The sequence below is a fragment of the Numenius arquata genome, chromosome 2, assembly GCF_964106895.1.
Source record: "Numenius arquata chromosome 2, bNumArq3.hap1.1, whole genome shotgun sequence".
NCBI lineage: Eukaryota > Metazoa > Chordata > Aves > Charadriiformes > Scolopacidae > Numenius > Numenius arquata.
In genome coordinates, this window is record NC_133577.1 from 8665721 (window position 1) to 8688613 (window position 22893).

General features: G+C 44.8%; 1 protein-coding gene across 3 annotated transcripts in view; it reads right to left on the reverse strand.

Annotated features, from left to right (window-relative positions):
* TMEM181 (transmembrane protein 181) overlaps positions 1-18811 on the reverse strand; it is a 31643-nt gene extending 12832 nt beyond the window's left edge. For 2 of the 3 annotated variants that reach the window (XM_074168444.1, XM_074168443.1), the window contains exons 1-4: positions 10232-10239; positions 5575-5678; positions 1216-1271; positions 401-491 (exon numbers count right to left, since the gene is read on the reverse strand). In XM_074168444.1, coding sequence (XP_074024545.1) covers positions 401-491; positions 1216-1271; positions 5575-5678; positions 10232-10239 — 259 coding nt within the window. Of the gene's footprint in view, positions 1-400; positions 492-1215; positions 1272-5574; positions 5679-10231; positions 10240-18680 lie in introns of those variants that run through there. The other variant, XM_074168442.1, reaches the window with a different exon arrangement.
* Between the last annotated feature and the right edge of the window lie 4082 nt (positions 18812-22893).

Genomic DNA, 22893 nt, shown 5'->3' on the forward strand with positions numbered 1-22893 from the left:
CCACAAAACTTTTTATTTACATACTTAGGCAGTAAGTCACAAATGCCTTCTACTGAATCTTGACAGATTAACAATTACTAATACAGTATTTCTGACATGTTTGCAGGGAATTTTTATTGAAAAATTAGTATCATTACAACGTACACATCTAATTCCCCCCAAAATGAAGGAACAGAGACACGGATTCTCTAGATACTACTGCTTTCATAGAAATAACAACTTATCCCATACACCTGTTGCTTCCATTTCTCAAGATCAGTGCTCTCCATGTCAGAGGAGAAACTCACCAACCACAGCCAGAAAGCAACAGGATCATGTACGTGACAGATGAAATTAAAGATGCAATACACAACATACAGGTTGGTATAGCCATTTCCTGAGAATTAGGTAAGATTCTCACCATCTTGCTGGTCCAACTCAACTACACAGGTTAGCCACAGCTGCTGATTGTAAGTAGACAGTGGTGGTGAACTTAAATTAAATGGCTTCAGCTGTAAAAAAACCCACAAGGTTAGCACCAGCTGTTAATTCTGTTACATGATATATCTGCAGTTACAATGATGTTAATTATGTTTGTGACCCCTCATTTGCTACGCAATTTTAGACCTGTTCAACTATAATTATTAAAACAAAAACTATTTTTCCACTAGGTTTCCTAAAAATTTTGTATTCATTTCAAAAGCATGGAAGATATCATTAACAGATAAAAAACTATGTGCAGGAAAGAGTTCTCTTATTTGATATAAAAATGTGTTTTTTAAAAAAAGCCCACCCATAATACAGTTCCAATCCAAACATATATAGGTGACTAACAGATAAAAAAAAAAAAAAGGAAACATTCCAGTGTATTTAAAGAAAATTAAAAAAAAATCAAAACGAAACAACAAAACCTTTTTATAACTCACCAGGGAATCCTATTAACAGTCAAGTGTTACTTTATCAGAAATTACTGTGCAGAAGCACAAAGAATTCACTACCTTATTTGCTCATGAAAGTAAGATACTACAAATTGCTGCTGAACCACTCATGAAATAGTACAGTGGTAGTACAATATTGCACATTCAGTTTCAAACTGGAAAGCATCATGTGGCCAAGAAGTTTTCCAGTAAAAATCTAAGTACTTAAAAATAATTTGGGGGAAGGAGGGGAATGTTTAACATTACTGACATCAAATAAAGCCATTCATGTAATGCAACGATATTTATTAAATCTTACCTTTAGGCTGTTATTTAAGTCAGTTCTTGCTACAGAAGTTTCAATTACATTGGGACCTGGAGAATATATAAGAAGGAAAAAAGAAAACAATATTGAAGTACGTGTATTACTGATAAGTAATGATATAAATATAGGATTTCAAAGGACTGTATGAAATACCTCCCTGCAAAGCAGGTAAATATTATCTCACTTTTCAGATGTTTAAGCTGAAGAGTAAATCACTTAGACATTTCAATATCATTAATAAACTTGGCCTGAACGTTCTTTTAAGCATCTCAGCCGTAGTATTTCTAGGCATGCTTAAATAAGGAAGCAAATTATAAATCAAGAACTCCATGTCAGAAGCCCCATGCGTGTACTCTGAACTCCTACAACAAACCACATGGTATTTTTCCCAAGCTAAACTACGCACTGCAATCATGAAAGTACTCAGCTACTAAAAAGCTAGCCAAGCACCAGCGGCACTGGTATTACAGCAACTTGAAGCTCAACAAGGGCTGCAAAAAACACCTGGAAAAACATCATATTTAATTGCACTATAAAGTTTCTATAGCCAAACTGCTACAATTACCTAATTAACATAGAGCATAGTGTCCACAGCGCATTGTGCTCATGCATTGTACCAGGGCAAACATATCCCATTGTATTTGAGTGCATGATGCTAATGCCTTTTCATGCACATGTAGTGCACTTGCTTGTACAATCACAGCACCAGTACTTTCTGCCTAGTGCTGGATCTTCATCGCAGTGGTCTCTTTAAGCCAAAATACCCACATGTTCATTTAGAAACAGTTATCGGTCAGCTCTCAGATTGGGCTCCTCCTGTTCTGTAGAAACCTGGGGCTATATTACGTTATGTATATTGTCACATAAATATAATTGCATAGAAGTTCTATAAACAATTTCTCCTAAAACAGACAATCCATTTAATCAATAGTGTTCCATGTCCAACTGTAGTGGGAGATGTTCAGCTCACTGCCAGACTTTTCATGCAACTCTAATTATAAAATTAACCATCTTAAAGACTTTAAATGGAAAAATGAAGAATTTCACCCATCACACTCGAAGCTGCATACCAGAATTATAGTTTAACTTCAGTAACAGCCACTCACTGTAAAGTCAGTTTTGCATCATTGAACTTTTCAGTTCTCTAGTACATATAAACAGGGTAGATTTTTGGAAGGCATTTTTGTTTTGAAAAGCATAACTCAATTTTAGTAAGTGCTCACAGTTGGTAAGTCATCACGGTTCAGTCATTAAGTCTTAACAAAAACAACAGAATGAGCCTTTTTAAAAAGTTTTTTTTGTTTTTTTTTTTTTTTTACCAGAAGATATGAACCAATAATGTGGCAGAGAGATCATAGTCCCAGTATTTAAGAGCAGCAACCAAAACCATAATGAGGTTCTACTGCTATAACTGGTACTCGTCTAGCAAGCAATCATCGAATCGTAGAATGGTTTAGGTTGGAAGGGACCTTTAAGATCATCCAGTTCCAAACCCCTGCCATGGGCAGGGACACCTCCACTAGAGCAGGTTGCTCAAAGCCCCATCCAACCTGGTCTTGAACACTTCCAGGGAAGCGGCACCCACAGCTTCCCTGGGAAACCTGTTCCAGTGTCTCACCACCCTCACAGGAAAGAATTTCTTTCTAGTATCTAATCTAAATCTCCCCTCTTTCAATTTAAACCATTCCCCCTCATCCTATTGCTACACTCCCTGATCAAGAGTCCCTCCCCATCTCTCCTGTAGCCCCCTTTAGGTACTGGAAGGCCACTATAATGCCTCCCTACAGCCTTCTCTTCTCCAGGCTGAACAACCCCAACTCTCTCAGCCCGTCTTCATAGGAGAGGTGGGTGCTCCAGCCCTCTCATCATCTTTGCGGCCCTCCTCTGGACTCACTCCAACAGGTCAATGTCCTTCTTATGTTGGGGTCAGAGCTGGAACACAGTACTCCACAGTCTCATGAGAGTGGAGTAGCAGGCAAGAATCACCTCCCTCGACCTGCTGGCCACATATATTAAAGGTTTTTAAAGCAACTGACTACAACAATGCTGTGGTCATATTATTAAAAAGTTGTGATTAAATTACATTGTTATTGTTTTTCTTTTAGTCTTGCTCAGTTAACAGAATCACATCTGAAACCAAAGAACCATCCTGAGGTAGTGAAAACTAAAACTGCACAGGTACAGAAAACGAGCTCTGCATCTTGTCTCACCCCAAAGAAAACATAGGCTCATTGGGATAAGGGAAAGAAAGTGAGCGTAACTTGGGAAAAAAACCCAAGTCTGTGTCTGTCTTGGGTTACAAGAACTGCAGAGAATCAGCCACCTCAGTCTTGTTTTCTCAGATGGGAAGCAAGACTTCTGCTAGGCTTCCCAAACTGCAAATAGAGATTTTGAGTATGGGCAATTGCGTATTCAAGTAGCACAGAAAATATGGATGTATCTCCCACTTTTTCATTTACTTAGTGGGTTTGGTGAGTTTTGCTCAGACTGCACCCTTTAATGAGGGAGCACTCTATTGTTAGCGCCCCTCCCTCTATTCACAGGAAGCAAGGAGCTGTCAACAAAAGCCAGGGAAAAACATCACAGTAAGTGTTCAGTGGGTCTCCTCCCAAGGTAAACAGAATTCTTTTAAAAATAATTAAGTTATAATGAACTGTGTTCACGCTTTGTCAACAAAACTATCCAGCAAACTAATCTTACAAAGACAAGAATCTCACAGCCACGCCAGTTCCTGAAGGGGATCACAAGTGAGTCCCTGGGACCCCAGCAGGTTGCAGATGATCAAGGGTTACTTACAGCAGCCAAGTCCCCTGGACCAAAGACCACTACATTATCAGACCGCTCTGCACACAGATGCAATACAACACCCCAACACAGCTCCCTTTCAGGTTCTGCTACCAATTAAGAATGAAATACTCACTTTTCTCTTCCAGGAGCACTGTCTTTTGCCTAGTCTTACATAAAACAATTTTCTTGCATTTCTTGCAACCAGGTAGAATAAATACACAACTACAGATATGGTTCATTTTTTAAGCCAAATAGCCAAATGACACTAAATTAAGTAATTACCTTTTTTTTTTTAATCATTCATATGAAATGCATTTTTATATTTTAGTGCTCAAATAATGCCCTTCAGCATCCTTAGGCAAGTCACAGGAATACCAGTGGTTAACCTTTATGAACTGAAATCTGTTTGGACTTTAGACTGCTAAAATAAATCAAACAGCAGGAAAGGAGATTTTATTTCACAGACAAATTTTATTATTTAATGCTATTATGAAGAATGTACTGCCTACAAGGCATGGATGGGCACAAAAAGCCCAAACAGCTGCCTCCAATTAACCCCCCCTTCTTTCCAAGGCATGCAGGAGCAGATGAGTCCCAGGGTTCCAAGCTTGGGCAGCTCATCTCATTCTAAAGGAAGCGAAGGGCAGGGCAGAAATAGAGAGAACCCTACAGACATGTCCCGGGGTGTCAGAGTGGCGCAGGAGAACACACTGGGTGACTTGGAAATAAGCAGTAAAGCGGGGGGAGGCGGTAATGTCCTTTAATAATTCTTACATGAGGGGTGGGCTGCTCAATGAGTACAAGTCCCTCCCTTCCCCTCTCCCTGTCTGTCACTTCTGTGTTGACAAAGCTGTCCTGACAGCAGACTATTAACTTATTAAGACCGCAGTGATAGCATGCTGACTTCTTTTTAAAGTACATTTTAGACCTGGAAAAGGTCTCTGGCATGAAATACAGAGGGCTCCCATGCTTTCCATCTGCCTAGAGGCACTCTGCATCTTTGTCAACCAGACTTCCACAGATCTCTCTGATCTCCAGGATAAGTATTGAGGCATTAAGCGCTTAGTCTCCCAGATCACGTCATGATTCCCACAAAGGTTTTTGAAACCAGAGACCTAAGCTCATACATGTTCGACCACAGAAGTTCATACTTTTATATTACTAAAATATTTTTTATTTCTGTGGCATTTATCACCCAAACGTTTAGAAGGCTTTATAAAGAGTTATCAACTTCCTCACAGGAAATCCAGTATTAGCACCACCATTTTACAGATTGAAATACAAATAAGAAAATTAATGCAGCAGTCAGATGAAAAATTATGTTACAATGAAGCTGGTTTTGTTTTACTTTACTGACTCTTCCTTGCAAAGCAGCTGCAAATACCAAATCCACGTAGGTAGTACTCCCATGAAAAAATGAGATGGAAGAAACATTTCTTCCTCCCTGTCAAAAGTATTGCTTCCTCAGACATCTCAGAGGCAATAAGCTCATTAGCATTTAAATACATCTGCAAATACCAGCAGGTTTAGACAAACTGTAATCTTTTAAAAAGGCAGCATCCTTACCTGCTATTCCTATGAAGACCGTCAAACCAAAACAAACAAAGAATACTACAAAGACCAGAACAAAATGCCGTTTGGACAGTGTATATAATCGCATCGGTGCCAGCCTACAGGAAGCAAAAGAAAGCACAGAATTAGCTGTCGGTCATATTTCTAAAGGGGAAAAAAATAGATCCCATTCATTCCTCCACAAAGAAAATTAAACCAAAATCCAAGGTAACATATAACACTAAGGAAAAAAAACAAACTAACGCTACTGTAGAGAGCAAGGATAACTACTAGGAATTATTAGACATATGTATGTGCACACACACCCGCACCCCAAAATGTATGAATTTTGCCCATTCTTTTTACACTAGGGTTTTCTATTGCCCTAAGACTTGAGCAAGAGAAAGCATTTATTAGAGGGAGAAAAAGTTACTTTTTTAGTTCGTATTTTAATAATGTAAACATCCAATACACCACGTCTCCTGCAATGACAGCTTAACCTAAAGGGATTGACATCACTAACAACTCAGTTTCCCGCAGAGGATCTTGATGAGTTTTCTACATCCTATATATATATATATATACCTCATCCCTGCAGGATCGTGCCTAACAAGGAGCAAGGCAGAACTCCAGATCTGCTAAATGTCAACACTAAGGCTCTGCATTCTTGTCTGAGCTCCACCAAAGCTTGGGAAATAGAAAGCTGAACTTAAGTTTATTATTAGGCACTTAAATACAAATATACATAAAAGTAATAACATCTATTCCATAACTGGTTGGTGCTTATCATTAGGTTAAAGACAAAATAGAGGGGGGAAAAGCACTGGAAGGACCACCTGCGTTCTCTTGGAAATAGGCAACTTCCCGTTCTGTTAGCTTAAGGAAAATACGATCAAAGAATTAATCCTATATAATGTATCTCTCCTTTATCTTTCTTTTTGTTAAACAAATAGTTCAAAAAAGAACAAATCCACCATGTTTCAAAATACAGCCAACATTTTGGTTAGAGTTATGCCAGAACTGAGCCACCACATAGTTGATTTTCTATCGCACCTATTCCAGTAGGTGTGATCACAGAAAGCTGCACAGTTTATATGGGAAAGCTGTAGGTGTGGGGGCAGGGAAGGGGTAAAGGGGTGGGGAGGGAGATGTATTGTTTCCTGATAAATGTGTAAGAGCACCAACATGGAAAGAAATGAAAGTGTAAGACTTTAATGATAGTGCTGCCTTTCATAAATAATAAACCTTCTTTTCATCAGCTGAATGGTGCTCTTAGTGGTTCACCACATTAATGAATGAACGCAGAAAACGTAGTGGAATCCTTTCCATACACCCAGCCCAAATTGTGGGACCAGGTACCCTAGGCCTATATACCTGGCAGCCCTTAAAAGCAAGGCAAACAATTCACTGTAAATCAGGAAAAGGATTTTACAATCACTTCTATTTTCTTTAATAATGACTGCATTCTCTCCAAACAAGGCAGAGAAGTCAGAATTGCTGATTGTATAGGCAAAAAAGGTAAACCACCCATGAAATTAACACAATTGTAAACAGGAACAGATCAGATCTCTGTCGCAGAGATCATGACGCAGGAACCTCACAGACAAATATGTTTGAAGTTTACTGTGAAAAATGCCAATTAATAGAAGTATTTCAAACCAGAACTTGTCTGCACAACTTTTGCAGGGATATAACTACAGTGTTTTCCTGAAATCATCGTCTTAACACCTCAGCCTTCATGCACTTAAACTACTTTAAAGCTATTACATCTGTGCTAGTACTAAAATACTATATAACTGAATAAAAAAGGTGCATTTTCCTATCCGTTCCAAGGGCTCCTTCAGTTCCACAGATGACCTGATAATCCTTGTCTGCCTAAGAACACCATGTATGGGATATTATCTTGAGATACCAAAACACTAATCTTAACAAGAAAATCCTTGATATGTAAAAATGGTACATAAAACACTGACATGCCTGAATAAACTATAAGCGTTCAAGTGGATACCAAATGCCTCATGGAAGAGCACTCACCGAGGACCACTCAATGCACAGAAACCAGGTCTGGAATGGAAAGTCCACGGGTTAAGAATAGCTGAAGAGTATGATATATACGCAGGAAAGCATCACATATACTTGTGCTGTTCTTAACAGCTTACATCTGGGCATCCACTTAACAGCTACAGTCTGATACAGGATACTTCTGATATACACTATGCATATTCTTGGTTCTTTTGATAAGCTTCCTATTTTCCAAGCTTTTGTAGACATTTCAAAGTGCATAATGTGAACATGGAAAGCAACTTCATTTTCACAGTCCTTACAGGAAAGTCACTAGAGTTCACCCTGCCAACACTCACAGCTCTACAGCTATCAGCAATTATCACCTTGACTTACTCACACGCCAGAGCACAGATGCATTCGCAACCTTTCGAAGAAACACGTTCCAGACATTGGCTCATTCTTTATTCCAACTCCTCTCCAGCTGGTGCAACACCTCGTAGTAAAACGGGTAGGTATACGCCTACCTTAGCACAGTCATGCTGGAACTTAACAAAGAGAGGAGGGACACACCATGTCTTTTCCCTTCTTCTTTCATACTGGTCCTCCTGAAGTCTCATTTAAGTCACTGACTCTATATGCTACCTTACAAGTCACTAAGGCAACACGGGTACTTTTTTGTAAGAGCAAATGTTAAGAACTCAGACAAATCTTAACTATATTTATCATGACAGCAAACAACAATTTATAGCATTCCTATCAGATGATGTATTCTTCACTGCCCCTCGCTGCAGTAACTGAATTTCCTTGCGTGGCTTAAATGTCTCATTTCAACCTATCACCAGCTGACATAAAAAGCAGATAAAATGATCCTCCCGTATGTTCACTGCTTAATATCTGCCTTTTGGAAAGAGATTATACAAAATTTATGAATATACATCAGTGCAAGTTGATGATACCCCACTAACAGCTTCTTTCTTACATCTGAAAGGCCTAATAAAAAATGAAATGTTTGAAAGGCATTTGTGGGAAAAGCAAAAAAGGTTCTTCTGGAAGCACCTGTTCAAACAAGTAAAGAACCGTGCTTTGCTTCACCAATGGAAGATGCTTTAATCAGCCTATCCAAGGCAGCCTGAAGCTTGTCCAACCACCTACAGATTTCTCAGGCAGCTTTTACCACCTGTACTGTATTCTATCCTAACTCAGACAGAAACTAAGTATTTTATAACTAAACCAGATATGTCTGAAACTAACTGCAAAGGAGCAAAAAGCACTCAGCTACAAACAGAGAAACATTACACTTGGACATCTCAAACAGTAGTCAGTGAAAACTAAACTGCACTAACGCAATTTGTGATAGAGCGAGCTATGGAAATGCAGAGCCGTAACAACTGCAATCTTTCAGTAGCCATTCATATGTGAGATGTAATGGTAGGTTAAACCTTGCTCTTTGAGTAAAGTTTTGGCTCAAATGGTTAAGCGAAATGTTTCTCAGGCTATTCCTCATCTTCAAATCACTTCTCGTGCCTGCACAAAGACAGTCTTTACTAAAGACTGTAATACAACAGTTTTCACTTAAGACTCTCAACTTTACAGATGGGAAGGCTGTGACAAAAGTGGGATTAAGCAGAAGGTAGCAAAGAGTTGATATTAAAATCAGAAATAACTCACTTTTATGCAGAGTAGTTTTTCTGACATACTAGCCTCAACATCTCTGTCTCCAACTGCTCTTTTCTATTTTAGGCTCGCTCCCAAATAAAACCATCAAAACCCCTTTGATTTAAATGATTACATATGCTACCTACATTCATAGTACTGGGTCTATCTGTACATACTGCACTTTCTCATGATTTAAAGACATTGCTTGCTTCGGTGTCCCTCAGAAGACCTTGAATTTCTTCTTGCAGATGTATTCCACCATGGTTAATAACTAGTGAGGCGGCACATGACTAAATAAAAAGATGCTTACTGTTAATATTAGCAGTACTACACAGTACTGTTACATGACAACTGACAGATAACTCTGACTATGCTGAACAGCTAAACTGCATGGGGTTGGGGTTTTTTTAGTGTCTTGTTTGTGGTATCCACTGAAGTCTGAGTAATTATTCACGACTATGGCTCTGTCCATGCGGAGGCATATCCGGGAAAACAAGTTTTCCCTTAACAGACCCAATCTGAGAGATGAGATAAGGGGTGTGTGTGTGGGGGGGTGGCTTATTCACCACATAAGAGGGAAAACCTCCTCGTCTCTCTAAAGAGGTGGGTAGTTACCGTCAGGTTTCTGACCGGTGAACCGTAACCCCAGACACACTAATTTAACCCTTGGTGATCTTACTTCCTTAATGAGAATTAACGCGTATGAAAACCGAATGATAAGATTCGGGTCTTAACGGTGGGAAAAAAAAAAGCTCAAACTACCGCACCCGGCCAGAGGACGGCATTCCCTCTCCCGGCCCCGGCCCCAAGCAAACAAGCACCGTCCCGGTCCCGGTGTGACCCGCCTCCCCTCAGGCCGGCTTCCCGCCAGCCGTTAAACGGCCGCTCCCGCCGCCAGCACCCGCGCGTGAGAGTAGCCCCGCGAGCCGCCGGCGCGCGCGAGGGTCTTCCCCTCGCCACCGCGCCCCGACCCCGTCCCCGCGCGGCTCCTCCCCCGCCCACCACCACTCACGGCTCCATCCCGGCGCCGCATGCGCAGTGGCGGCACCACCGCCGCCGCCCGCCCTCGCCCGGCCGCCGCCGCCGCCGCCGTGGCACAACCGCCAGCGGTGCCTGCCGGCGGCTTCCGCGTGCGTCACCCGGCCGCCACGCGACTCGGGAGACGTCACGGCAACCCCCGCCGCTCCTCCGCCGCCGCCGCGGGGCCGAAGGGCGAGGCCGCTGGCAGGGGGCGGCGGCGCTACGGCGAGCCGGAGGGGACACGGGCCGGCGCTCCGCCGCTCGCTCCCGGTGCCGGCCGCTCCCCCCGCCACCGGCACCGGCATCTAGCGGGGTGAAAATGCCGTGGCCGCGGTCACCTACACCCCAGGTTCGTGTTACTCGAGAGACGGGCTTGGTGCCTCGTGTTCCCGGGTGATTCAGTCACCTCACAAGCGCTGGAGATTCAATCCTAAATTTAATCCTAAATTTAAACACGCTGCTTCGTAAAAATCTCCAGGTCGCACCTAACGCTATTTTATTCTTGCACCGATGTCGACATAAAGTTCTGCTTTCCCATTAAATGTCCTGAAACCGGGCAACAGTCATCGTCAACCCATCCGTGGGGCAGAGACGATGAGAATTAGGGAAGTTTAGGGGTTTTGCCGAGTTATATTTTGTATTCATTTTTTGACATTTGTTTATAAAAAGCCAGCACTGCAGTCACTCAAACATCTGGGGACACCTGGTGTCTAGTCCGGGGTAAAATTCAGAGTTAACTTCCCAGCTTCGCTATTCATCATACACATAAGGTAGAGCCACCTCAGGATGACCCCAGGAATATTTAGATAGATCAGTCAGCATAAAATGTAAAAAATTCCTCTTCAAAAATCAAATACTTCCATTAAAAGCTTACTTAGATGGTTTTATTGCAGTGACTTTTTAAAGGTACTTAACATTAATAATATTATTCGTTTCCTTCAGTTGCCCTACGGGTAATTCATGTCGTTACCGGTGAACTGTGGGACCCGGTATGTCTCTGGAGTAACACCACGAAACCCAAAAGAAACATGCTGGGAATTAATTTAGTCATTGATACTGGTATTTATCCCATCAGTTAGATCTGTGATTTACAGCACTGATGTTCATTTAGTAGTCTCATAAAAAGGCTGTCTTGAAAAACACCTAATACCAAGTGACGAGGGAAAAGCATTTATAAATTTTAATTCAAGAAGAATCACTACTCTAAGGCAGAAAATAAAGCTTTGAGTCATTAGGACAACCTAACAAACTGTATCCCCTCAGAATGGGACAGCACTGCCAAGCCACAATTTGAAGTCATTAGGTCACGGGTGTCTATGACATGGAGTGTGTAGCTTTCAGCACACTTCAGGCTTCTCCAACAAGTTCTCCCTGGCCAGAAAATGATGGAGTGATGCTTACAGCATCTGTGACAATTTCCAGTACTCTGTGAAGTGCAGTTGCGGAGTTATGACTGCTGCCATTTACGTGTGCACATCTGAGCTATTTGGATGACTGCTCCAATCATAGAACCATAGAATCATAGAATCATAGAATTGTCTAGGTTGGAAGGGGCCTTCAAGATTATCTAGTCCAACCATCAACCTAACTCTGATAAAAAAACCATCACTAAACCATGTCTCTAAGCTCTGTGTTAACACATCTCTTAAATACCTCCAGGGATGGTGCCTCAACCACTTCCCTGGGCAGCCCATTCCAGTGCTTAATAACCCTTTCAGTGTAAAAATTCTTCCTAATATCCAATCTGAACCTCCCCTGGTGCAACTCGAGGCCATTTCTTCTTGTCCTATTGCCTGTGACTTGGGGGAAGAGGTTGACCTTTCAGGTGGTTGCAGAGATCGATAAGGTCTCCCCTCAGCCTCCTTTTCTCCAGGCTGAACAACTTCAGCTCCCTCAGCCTCTCCTCATAAGACTTGCTCTCCAGACCCCTCACCAGCTCCGTTGCCCTTCTCTGGACCCGCTCCAGGACCTCAGTGTCTTTTTTGTGGTAAGGGGCCCAAAACTGGACACAGTACTCGAGGTGGGGCCTCACCAGTGCGGAATACAGGGGGACGATCACCTCCCGAGTCCTACTCATCACACTCCGGCACTCAGATGTCTCGCTAATGTCAATGATTTTATTCTCCTCAAAACAAAAAATACATTCTTCTCATTGATCAGCTAGGAAACCGAAGCACAGACAGACTGAGCCTTGCCAAAAGTCTCCTGGAGAACGGCGTGGGTGGTAGAGCCTGACATCCAGCTCACTCCAATTAGCCACGGGGCCACATTTCTCTTTGCCATCTACCAACTTCCAAAGGGTTCTGAGCACGTTGTAAACACATACCTTGCACCCTGTAAGTTTTGAGAAAATAATGGTATTGACTTTAAACAGAGGGAAGGCACTGTGAAACCCCTCTCCCTCCACAAACACAGAGTCATTTGGTCTCACTTTACTTTACTCCTTACAAGAAGGTGCCTCATTTTGTGCCGGGGGTGAAACAGTGCAAGAAGCTACTGTCTGCCTCATCTCTTGTAGAAACCAGATGGTGTATGGTGAATGAGGCCTGCAAGAAAAGGCAGGCTGATCTATGAATAAGCAGGCTGAATGCTAGGTCAGCCAGGATTCTACTTAGACTTACCACCTTAACACTTAGGCTGTACTTTCACGACCAGTTTATACTTTCATGGTTGATACCTACAGCTTTAGCGACAAAAGGTGAAATCCAGCCTCTGTGTTGCTCTTTGATTTTTGCCAGCACAAATATTTGTGCAGTGGAGTGGTGAATCACATAATGGAAATGATCTGAGTTAAAAGTCACTCAGAAAAACAAACAAACAACAGTGTTCTGCTGGATGGGTTGCTCAGTCAGCTACAGGAATATTTGTGGGCAGATGAGGAAGAGAACAGAAATGTGAGACTAGGGAAAGGAGAGCTACCATGGCTTCTTCCAGCCGTGGAGCAGCTTAAAGTAATCATGGAGCTACAGTGTTCGCCACCTCCTGCTGCTGTTTCAAGCCTTCTAGCCCTAGCTGTGTCCTTCACACTAGGGTCATTTGGGTTCTTCCCCCAGTTTTCAGGACCCAGCAGTGAGCTCTGGAGAGGTATCAGAGAGAGGTACCAGCTGTAGCTTGAAGAAGGTCCTGCCTGGGTCTGGAAAGCAGCGTGAACCTTCAGGGAATTTAACTGCAGTTCTACAGCAAGGTCCTGCTGACCCCTTGGCTTCTCACAGACTTGCACTTTGGGAAAGATTTTAAGAAGGTGAGAAGAAGTGTAGCCTTATCACAACAGCGCGCTCTGCCAAACTTCGAGTTTCTTCTGTGAAGCATGTAGGCACTGAGGTTTCTCTAAGGAAAAACAGTGTCTCTTCATTGTTGAGTCAAATGATGTGCTATTCTCTGGTCTTTTTGCCAAAGGAGCAGAACCACTGTGAATGAACTTTTCCCACTTATTTGGAGGATTAGCTATGTTTTAACGAACTGGCAACACTAATAGGAGAAGCTGAGGAATTAAGACTATCAGAATCATCTATAATTACCTCTTGATACCTGTATAAGCAACATCAAGCACTAATTAAGGCTGCAAGGTAAATAATAGATTTCACAATGTCGTATATATAGTCTTTTCTTTCTGAGGTACAAAATGTCATATTATTGCATGAGAGGAGTTTAAAATGTATCCCTTATTTAAAGCAGGGCAGATTGTAGGTCATTTATCTTAATCTCTGGGCATTAGTACTAAATTCAGTGTCAACACTGTGCTTCCCTGAATAAGCTGATTGGCCAGAGGGATAGGATACGTTTAGTAACCTAGAAATTGATTTTTCAAGAATACCAAGCTGTTACTTATAGTTGTGCATCTGTGATGTCAGACCACACTTTGGCCACCCTCCTGCTGTCTCCTCTCTGCCAGGCAGAGCACTTTAATTGCTTGCTTTTCTATCAAAACGTTTTCAGCACGGTGAACTCTTGGATGTTGGGTAGGGGATAAAGTTATGAAACTCCCACTGAAATGACTGTTAGCTGGTTGCGAGGCTTGGTGTCTCCTGATAAGCTTTGCATATCTCACTGACGACATGTGGAAAAGATAAAAATGTAGATTGTTTAGTACCACCAGTACTAAGCTCTCTTTGTACCAATAGTTTAGTTAAAAACGCCTAGTGCAGGGAGGGAGCCATTGGCTACCAGCCCTCCATCGGCAATCCCTGCCCTCCCATCCTGGCCAGGAGGCATGCGAGGGGAGAAAGGAACATATTGGAGTGGGAGGGAAAGACACCAGAGAACAAACTGTTCATTCAAGTGGCTTGCTTGGAGCAATTTTTCAGGGGGATAAATCAGAACAAACCCGAAGCTGCTGTAATAAATCAAGGGCTGATACGCTTTGTGGCAGTCCCCAGGACTGATGGGAGAGCTTAACACTTCTCCCTTCTTCTGCCTTCTCTGAGCTGATCTGCTGCACCCAGCATCTCCTGGTGTACCACAGACTAATTTTAGGTCTACCAAGTCCAGACCAACCTTGTATTAGGGTTACCAGTGAGGTTGTTTACCATCATGCCCATTAATCTGGAGATCTACAGCCTCTTTTGCAAGCGTACCACAAAGTGCCGTGTCTGCCTTAAGGGAACTATTAACCCAGCCAGATGGTGTTAATCAGTGTGCTGAGCCACGGCCAACCCTGCTCTCTCCACCTCTCCCAGATGGCTGGGCAATCTAGCACTTGCTGGTGGGGAAATACACCAGGAGGCACCATTTAGAGGCTATTCTGGGATATCGGGCAGAACAAACTCACTAACATTGACACCCCTTCATCTGTGTAGTGTGACTGAGTGCCCTGGGGCTCTGCAGAGCGAGGATGGCGTAGCTTGAGCTGGCTGAGGAGCCTGCCACCTTTAGTTATCAACCCTGCCCAAAGAACCAGGCTGCTCACAGACAGCTGCTAAACCACATGTTCAAGAGCACTGTGCTATAAAGGAAACCATTACCAAAAGATGTCATTAAACTGGGACAGACTCAGAGCTGAATCAGAAATGACTCAGCCAGCCGTGCGGCAAGAGCACACTTACTTGAGAGAACAGCTTCACCAGCCATCCCTGAGCTAGGTCACCCCCTCGCACTGAATCCCCTGTCACCGAGAAGGAGCACACACCAGCACAGCATACAAATAGCACCCCTCAGCCAAGAAAAGCTGTTTGCCTGCCGGTCACAAAGGGTTTTCCATTTCTGCATCAGCTCCGCTCCAAAGCTTTCCAGCTTCGAGTTTTCCTGTTGACACTCAGAGAAGGATGTCCTTATAGAAATCAGGAGTGAGACTGTAGCAGCCCATCATTTTTTTTTTTCTAGCAAATATTGATTACTTGCAAGCTCATGTCCCCCTTCCCTCTGCTTCCCTATCACTTAATGGACTGGACTGCTCCATTTCCGAAGAGGCGATGGAAACCACCCGCTGATGGCCAAATGTCTTTTCTCAACCAGCAGGAGGGGAGAGTTAAGTCCGGCAGCAGTTGACAGCTGAACATCTGTGAATACAGTGCGCGAGAGGGAAAAAAACGTGCTTTTATGCGGTTTTACCATCTCTTCATTTTGTTAGTTTGGTAGAGGATTTGCTCTTATTAAAGTGATTACTTTAAAGAACCTCGTGGTTTGAAGTAAATACAAGCCACAATGCATTTTCTTGGTCAAATTTCCAAAATTCCTTCTGTCATCAGAAGCAGTAATGCTCTCCGTTACATCCCTGAGTGTGCTCATTTATGACCTGACCAAATCGACTGAATAAAACAGAGAGAGAAAGAAGAGGATGAAGTATCCAATTCTTTTTCTTATAAGTGAGAGTTGGCTGTAAGAAGAATGCATGGTGGCATCAAGAAACCCTCCCCACCACCAGGAATCTGAAAAGCAGGTGCCATTGCTGCATCCGTCCGTCCATAACGCTAAAGGAAAACACCCACCAGAACAGCAGGTATGCAGTGACAGTAACAGTAAACTTATTTAACAGTAGGTCACTTAGGTTAAGATCTTGGGAATGCAGAGAAGTACTAGCGTGGTTTCTAAGTCACGAAATGTTATTTCCTTGCCAAGAGCCCAATATTACTCCATTTCATTCACGACCTGCGGCTGATACCACTTGGGGATACTCTCACTGAAGAAAGGGCAATCTAGCACTAACTCTACAAGCTCATTTGATTCAGTGGAGTAGCATCTTCTCTTTTCAATACAGAAAGTCCCTCCGTACGCACTTTTAGTCATAAAAATGAGTTAATGACAATTTACCTTGGAGGGCTCGGGTTTCTTCTGGAAACAAAGCTGAATAAGTGCCTCTTCCCCCAGGACCTCTCATTTGTTACTCCAAAGCTTCTCTCTCCCTCCTTTCTCCACTCTAGTGCCAATATTTATTATTGCGCTGCCAGATGCACACAGGTACGTTTCCACCACTCCTTACCACCTCCCACGGCTCCTCACACCATGCTCTGGTACAAGGAATACAAGGAGCTGCTGTTTTGACAGGCAGGATGGTGGTTACGTTAAACTCTGCCAAGCTCTCCAGCAGCGTTTCCAAACTCCGCGACTCTCTGTAGTTTTTGCTACTGGGAACAATGAGACAAATTCAATCTAATGGACTACATGCCCCTTCATTGGGGAAAACAGACACAGTGCACTGAAGTCAAATGATCTTAAGCAGGAGAACTGGGGCACTGCGCACAAACAGAAGCGCTTATGCTCAGATTCACTGCAAAATAGAGCTGGAAGAGACCTCACAAGGTACCTAATCTTTCCTTCTGTCACAGCAGTGTATCTGCCAAATCTATGTCTTTCTTGGTATGGTTTGTCAAAAGTTTTTAAAGACTTCCAATGATGGAGAGTCATTCTCCCTGGATAACCCTTTCTATAGTGTTTTACCATCCCTCCCACTCAGAAGGTTTTTCTTAAAGTCTAATATGAACTTTTCCTGCTACAATTTAACTTATTCTGTAGTATTTTGTCCAAAGGAGCATGAAGTTTCTCTTTACAGAACCTCCTGTTCCCCCAGCTTAGATGGTTTTTTGGGTGAGCAACCCCAAATTTTCTTCACAGCTATATTTTCTAGCTGTCCAGTCCTCTGATTGTCCATATCTCTGTCCTTACGCTCTCTTCCACCAGCAGGCCCACGAAGGCCCAGAACTGGACACAGCTCCAGCTAAGGGCTGGAGTAGTGACTAAATTAGATGGTTTAATTCATAGAATCATAGAATGGTTTGGGTTGGAAGGGACCTTAAAGATCACCCAGTTCCAACCCCCCTGCCATGGGCAGGGACACCTCCCACTAGAGCAGGTTGCTCGAAGCCCCATCCAGCCTGGCCTTGAACACCTCCAGGGACGGGGCATCCACAGCTTTCCTGGGCAACCTGTTCCAGTGTCTCACCACCCTCACAGTAAAAAATTTCTTCCTGAGATCTAATCTAAATCTCCCCTCTTTCAGTTTAAAACCGTTACCCCTCATCCGATTGCTCCGCTCCCTGATGAAGAGTCCTGATGAAGAGTCCCTCCCCATCTCTCCTGTAGGCCCCCTTGCGAACTGTGATCCTGTTTTACACCCTAAATTGCTTTTACCTTTGTCACATGTATAAGACAATGCCATTGTATAAAAATGTTATTTTATAAAGCATTACAATTCTCATACCCTTGTATTTTACAAAAATGTTATATAACCGTTTACTCCCCACCCTGTGTGCGTGTGGCTGCACAGCATCATTCTCTGTGTGGGTCCTGGCATTTGTTTCTCCTGATTTTCATTCTCCTATTTCAGCCCCTTTCTGTGATCCCGAAATTCTTTTAATTTATAACGCAGTCCTCCAGCACGTCTGGAGTCCCTCCTAGCCTCATGTAATCTTAAAACATTCACACCCTTCAGCCATCACCGGCCATTCATGGAGAGAGAAGACCGGGCCAGGCACAGGAGAAACCTGGGTGTAGTCTGCTCAGTACGTCTGTCCCTTTTGACCTCAGATGTGCCAGCCACTCTGGTTTCCTAGCCACTTTTCCTAGCCACAATCCCAGCATCGTTTCATGGCTGCTTTAGCCCACGTTCCCCCAGCTTGCCATGACAGCAGAAGGCGCCAAGCACAGAGGAATGCGACTGGAAATCGCTTTTATGGCCTTATATACGGATGTTAACACATGAAGGTAGGAGCAGAGGTGGTGGCCCTCCTGCCCAGAGGCGCTAGCAGGCCGCCCCACCCGGCGCTGGCTCCGGCCGCCGCCTGAAGACGGCCCCGAGGCTGGGGCGGCCGCTCCCGGCTGCGCGGCCGGGGGTCGTGGCACGAAGCCCGGCCCCGGTCCCCGTCCAACCCCCCCCGCCCCGGCTCGCCCCGTGAAGGCGGCCTGGCTTCCCCCCCGCCCCCCGGAGCCCCGACCGAGCGCCGCGGGGGCCAGCCCGGAGGAAGGCGGGCGAGCAGGGCCCCGGGGGAGAGCCGCGCCCGCGCCCGTACCGGTAGTAACGGTCATCCCTGTAGGGGGTGAGGTCCTCCTTGATCTCCCGGTAGGTCTCCCGCACCCGCCGGCAGAACCGCTTGACCTCGCCGCACAGCGGGCTGCCGAAGGCGGCGAAATCCGCCTCCATGCCTCCCCGGCGCCGCCTCAGGCTCCGCGCTCCGCCATGGCGCCCCCCGCCAGAGCCCGCCCGGCGCTGCGCGGCCGCGGGGCGGGGGCGGCGCAGGAGCCGCAGCGGCGGCGGCGGCAGGGGCGGGCCCTCGGCGCAACCGTCCGCGCCCGCGGGAGCCGCTTCAGCACCAAGGAGAGGGGCGGCCGCTGCGCGCCCCCGCGGACCGGGGGAGGCCGCCGCCCCCGACCCGCCCCCGACCCGCCGGGCTCTGTCGGCGGTGCCGGGAGCCTCTCAGCCCCTCACGGCAGCGGCTGCCGGGCAGCCGGGCCTCCCTCCCCCGGGGCCAGCGCTGCCCTCTCCCCTCCGGCCCGCGGCTCCCCAGGAAAAAGAGCAGTAAGCAAAGACCTGGCATTACCTCTGCAGAAAACATTCGATTTTTCACTTTTGTCTTTAAATAAAACCGTTTCGTTCTTAAGAGCATACCAGCTCTATTTAAAATCAATGTCCTGGGGTTTATTGCCTCCTTATTCAACCGAAATAAGGCAAATTCCCACCACCAAAGGTGGACTAACAGGCGCAAAAGAAATCCTACGCTAAACCCACTTCCCACGGCCATAATGCTGTAAATGGTCCCACGTTAAGAATGAAGCTGTTTAGATTTCCAGAGTGGCTTCTGCTGAGATCCAGTCAAGTTGCAGAATGCCATGTTAGTTCCATTTATATTAAACTCTTATTCGTAAACAAATTCACATTTAAACTCTGTTTTAAATTATTATGTCAATTCAAACCTTAATAATTCCCATGAATTAATGGCAATGTTGGTATCCATATTAAACATGAAAGTACATTGCTGTGTCCTTATTGTTTCTAGAGAGTGTAAATATAGAAGTCTGCTATACAGTCCCTCCCATCTTCCCCATTCATGTTCAGGAAGCTGGGCTGGGTTTTTCTTCAGCATTGCCCTAAATCTGTGTTTTATCACATACTAGACCATGCACTTTTACTTAAAAACCCACTTTGATGTCTCACCAATATGTGATGACAAGAGGTTATTCCCAGTGGCACAGTGGGAGAGGGATGGCATGTCTCCCCCAGCAGGTGGAAGGATCACCTTTCACTGAGAATTTCTATTTCTTAACTCTGAATATTCCTAAGCCTGAGATGACATAGCAACAAGATAAAAGGCACATGGACATTTAGGATGGAGACTAGAAGATTCCTAACAACCATGGGACCCTCGCCCCGGAGCAGTCTCCACAGAGGAGCAAAGAACCCGACCAGCATCAGGGTAGAGCTCGACCAGCTTCTGAGTGGCTGCTTTGGAACCTCGGGACAGGCTCAGAAGGTCCCTCACGCTTCTGTGGCTGGCTGTGTGCTACAACTTGCCGGTACCCTGCTCATTACAGTGCACGTGGCTGATGTAGTCACCTAGGATTTTCCTGGAAGTGTTTATTTCTGTGTAAATGTTTCATTTATTATTAAGATTCAGCCATGTTTTCCTCAAAGCAATAATTAAAATTCTTTGTTGTGTGTGATGAATGTGCTGCTTCCAACTCTCAGGCTCAGAGGTAGGAATTATCAATGGGATCTTTAAATATTTACCAAAAGGAGGAAATGAAACATTTAAGGCTTTAGCTGAGTAAAAAGACATTTACTGCTGGGAGTTATGCAAGTAATGTAGCAATAAGAAATAGGCTCAAAGATTAAAAACTGATTACCATTTAATTACTTACAACTAAGTGACGCCTATTGGATTACACACACACACACACACCCCCCCTTAAAAACCCAGGGTTTGCTTAAGGGTGCAAAACAGCACCATTAGAGAGATGCAATCTAGTTTCCTCCCTGCTGTGCTGAACATTATCCAGACCAGCTTCAAACTGTCCCTGTCCCCTGCATCTCGAGTGCCCTGGGAGGAAATCCCAGCCCCTGTGGAAGGCTGACAGCCAGGCCTGCAGGCAGCTTGCACAGAGAAGGTGTTAGCACTGGTGTACTAACCCACCAACTTCTGCTATCAAAATACCCTAACTAATTGTTTCAACTAACAATTAGCAAACATTGAGCCAGCAATGTGTCCTTGTGGCCAATAAGGCCAATGGTATCCTGAGTTACATGAAAAAGAGCGTGGCCAACATGTTGAAGAAGGTCATCCTCCCCCTCTACTCTGCTCTGGTGGGGACACATCTGGAGTACCGTGTCCAGTTCTGGGCCCCCCCAGTTCAAGAAGAGAAGGAGAAAGTCCAGTGGAGGGCTATGAAGATGATCAAGGGAATGGAGCACCTCTCTTATGAGGAAAGGTTGAGAGACCTGGGTCTGTTTAGCCTGGAGAAAAGAAGAGTGAGAGGGGATCTCACCAATGCCTATCAATATCTAAAGGACGGGTGGCAAGAGGATGGGGTCAGGCTCTTCTCAGTATACAGAGTTGTATGCATGCACCAGATTCCAGTGCATGGCCTCCTCTGCCTGGGAAACAACCAGACACAGAAAGCACACAGAGCTGTTCCAGCCTTGCCCGCCTTGTGCAGCCGGAAAGCATCCAAGGACCACCCAAAGACTAAGCACATGGGTGGTCTATGAAGTTCAGACACCTGAAAGTGACTTTGGAAAATGTTTAAACAGACTTTTAGTATCAAACAGTCACTTCTATTAAAACTGCCAGTCTACTTTCTTTCGTCAAAACCTAATGAAGGGAACATTTCAATTAGCTGTTCACTTACCCCCAGCTCTGCAGGTGCTAACAGATCATGCTTCTACCCTGATCAGCTGTCCTTCTTTCCTGTCCAGTGTAGTCACGGCACAGGCTGGGCTGGCAAAGGAAAGCGTTTGGTTCTGCAGGAAGCACGACTTCAGTAAAAGCAAAGGGAGGCCAAGGTTTCATAGACAGCTTCGCAAACAAGATGCAAGCGTAACCAACAATTGCTTGCACTGGGACTCTGAGAAGTATGATTTTCCCTGTTCATTTCAGGGCACCCTGACACATCTCTCCAAGCACAGTGCCTTCTGTGTCAACCTTGGCTTGCTGCTTTTCACAGCACAAAATTAAAGAGAGGCAGCATCAAACCGCATGTAAGAACAAACCAATCTGAAGTAATACTGAGAGTCCTATAAATCTCAGTTAGAATTTAAGCATCTGGAAGTCAATTCATCCCTTGAGTGCTTCTGGACTTCATGACGGAGAGAAAAGCCTCAAGAGTCTAAGGCTGTGAGCAAACTCAACATCTGCTCCATGCACTCATTGTACCACGTCACAGGGACTGAGTTTATTTTGAGGGTGGAGCTTAACAGAAGTCCCCCACATAATTTTTCTTCCTGATTCTCCCCCCGTGTACAGTTAGGCTTTTACAGCATCAGCCACTTGTATTAAATTGTGATAGTAGCTAAACACAAAGCTTGGCAATCCACGTAAAAGCACCAGGATTATTACTCTGGGCTCTTCCAGAAGCAATAGCAGCTGGTGCCGAGAAGTTAAGGGAACAAATGCTGCCAACCCAAGTCCCTCTTTTTTTTTTCAGCAAAGGAACAAACCCCACAAACAAGCAGAATTCCAACTGCTGAGCAAATACTTTCTCCTTCAAAGTTGTTTTGAGCCAGAGAGAGGCAGCGGTGGCAGCTGCTGGCTGAAAAGAACAACTGCCTTTTTCCTTCCGAGCGGAGTTAAGGGCTGGCACATCAGATGGCAAACAAACAAGCACACATCCATACTGACTCTCCTGAGGTAAGAGTCCATGCTGTTCATATCCAGCTGCAAATATGCTTCTGAGTTTTGCCTCAAACAGGAGCTGTCAGGAAGTATCCCCAAAACTGCATAGTAGAAACCACGCTAAGCCCCACAGAAACCCCAGGACTTTGGTCCACCTTGCCCTCTTCTTCCCTGCTGCCTTGATTCTGGAAGAGAACCACCCCTGCCTTGCCCCATCATGGCATGACTGTCTCCTCCTGTCAGAAAACTACTTTGTCACAGCTAATCAGTTATGTGACAACAGCTGCTGCCACGTCGCCCTCGCTGCGCATGGAGAGGATCACAGCAGCGTGCTGGGGACAGAAAGGTCCGGGGGGGGGGGGCTCAGCGGGAACGCGGCGCTCACTGTGAAGCAAGG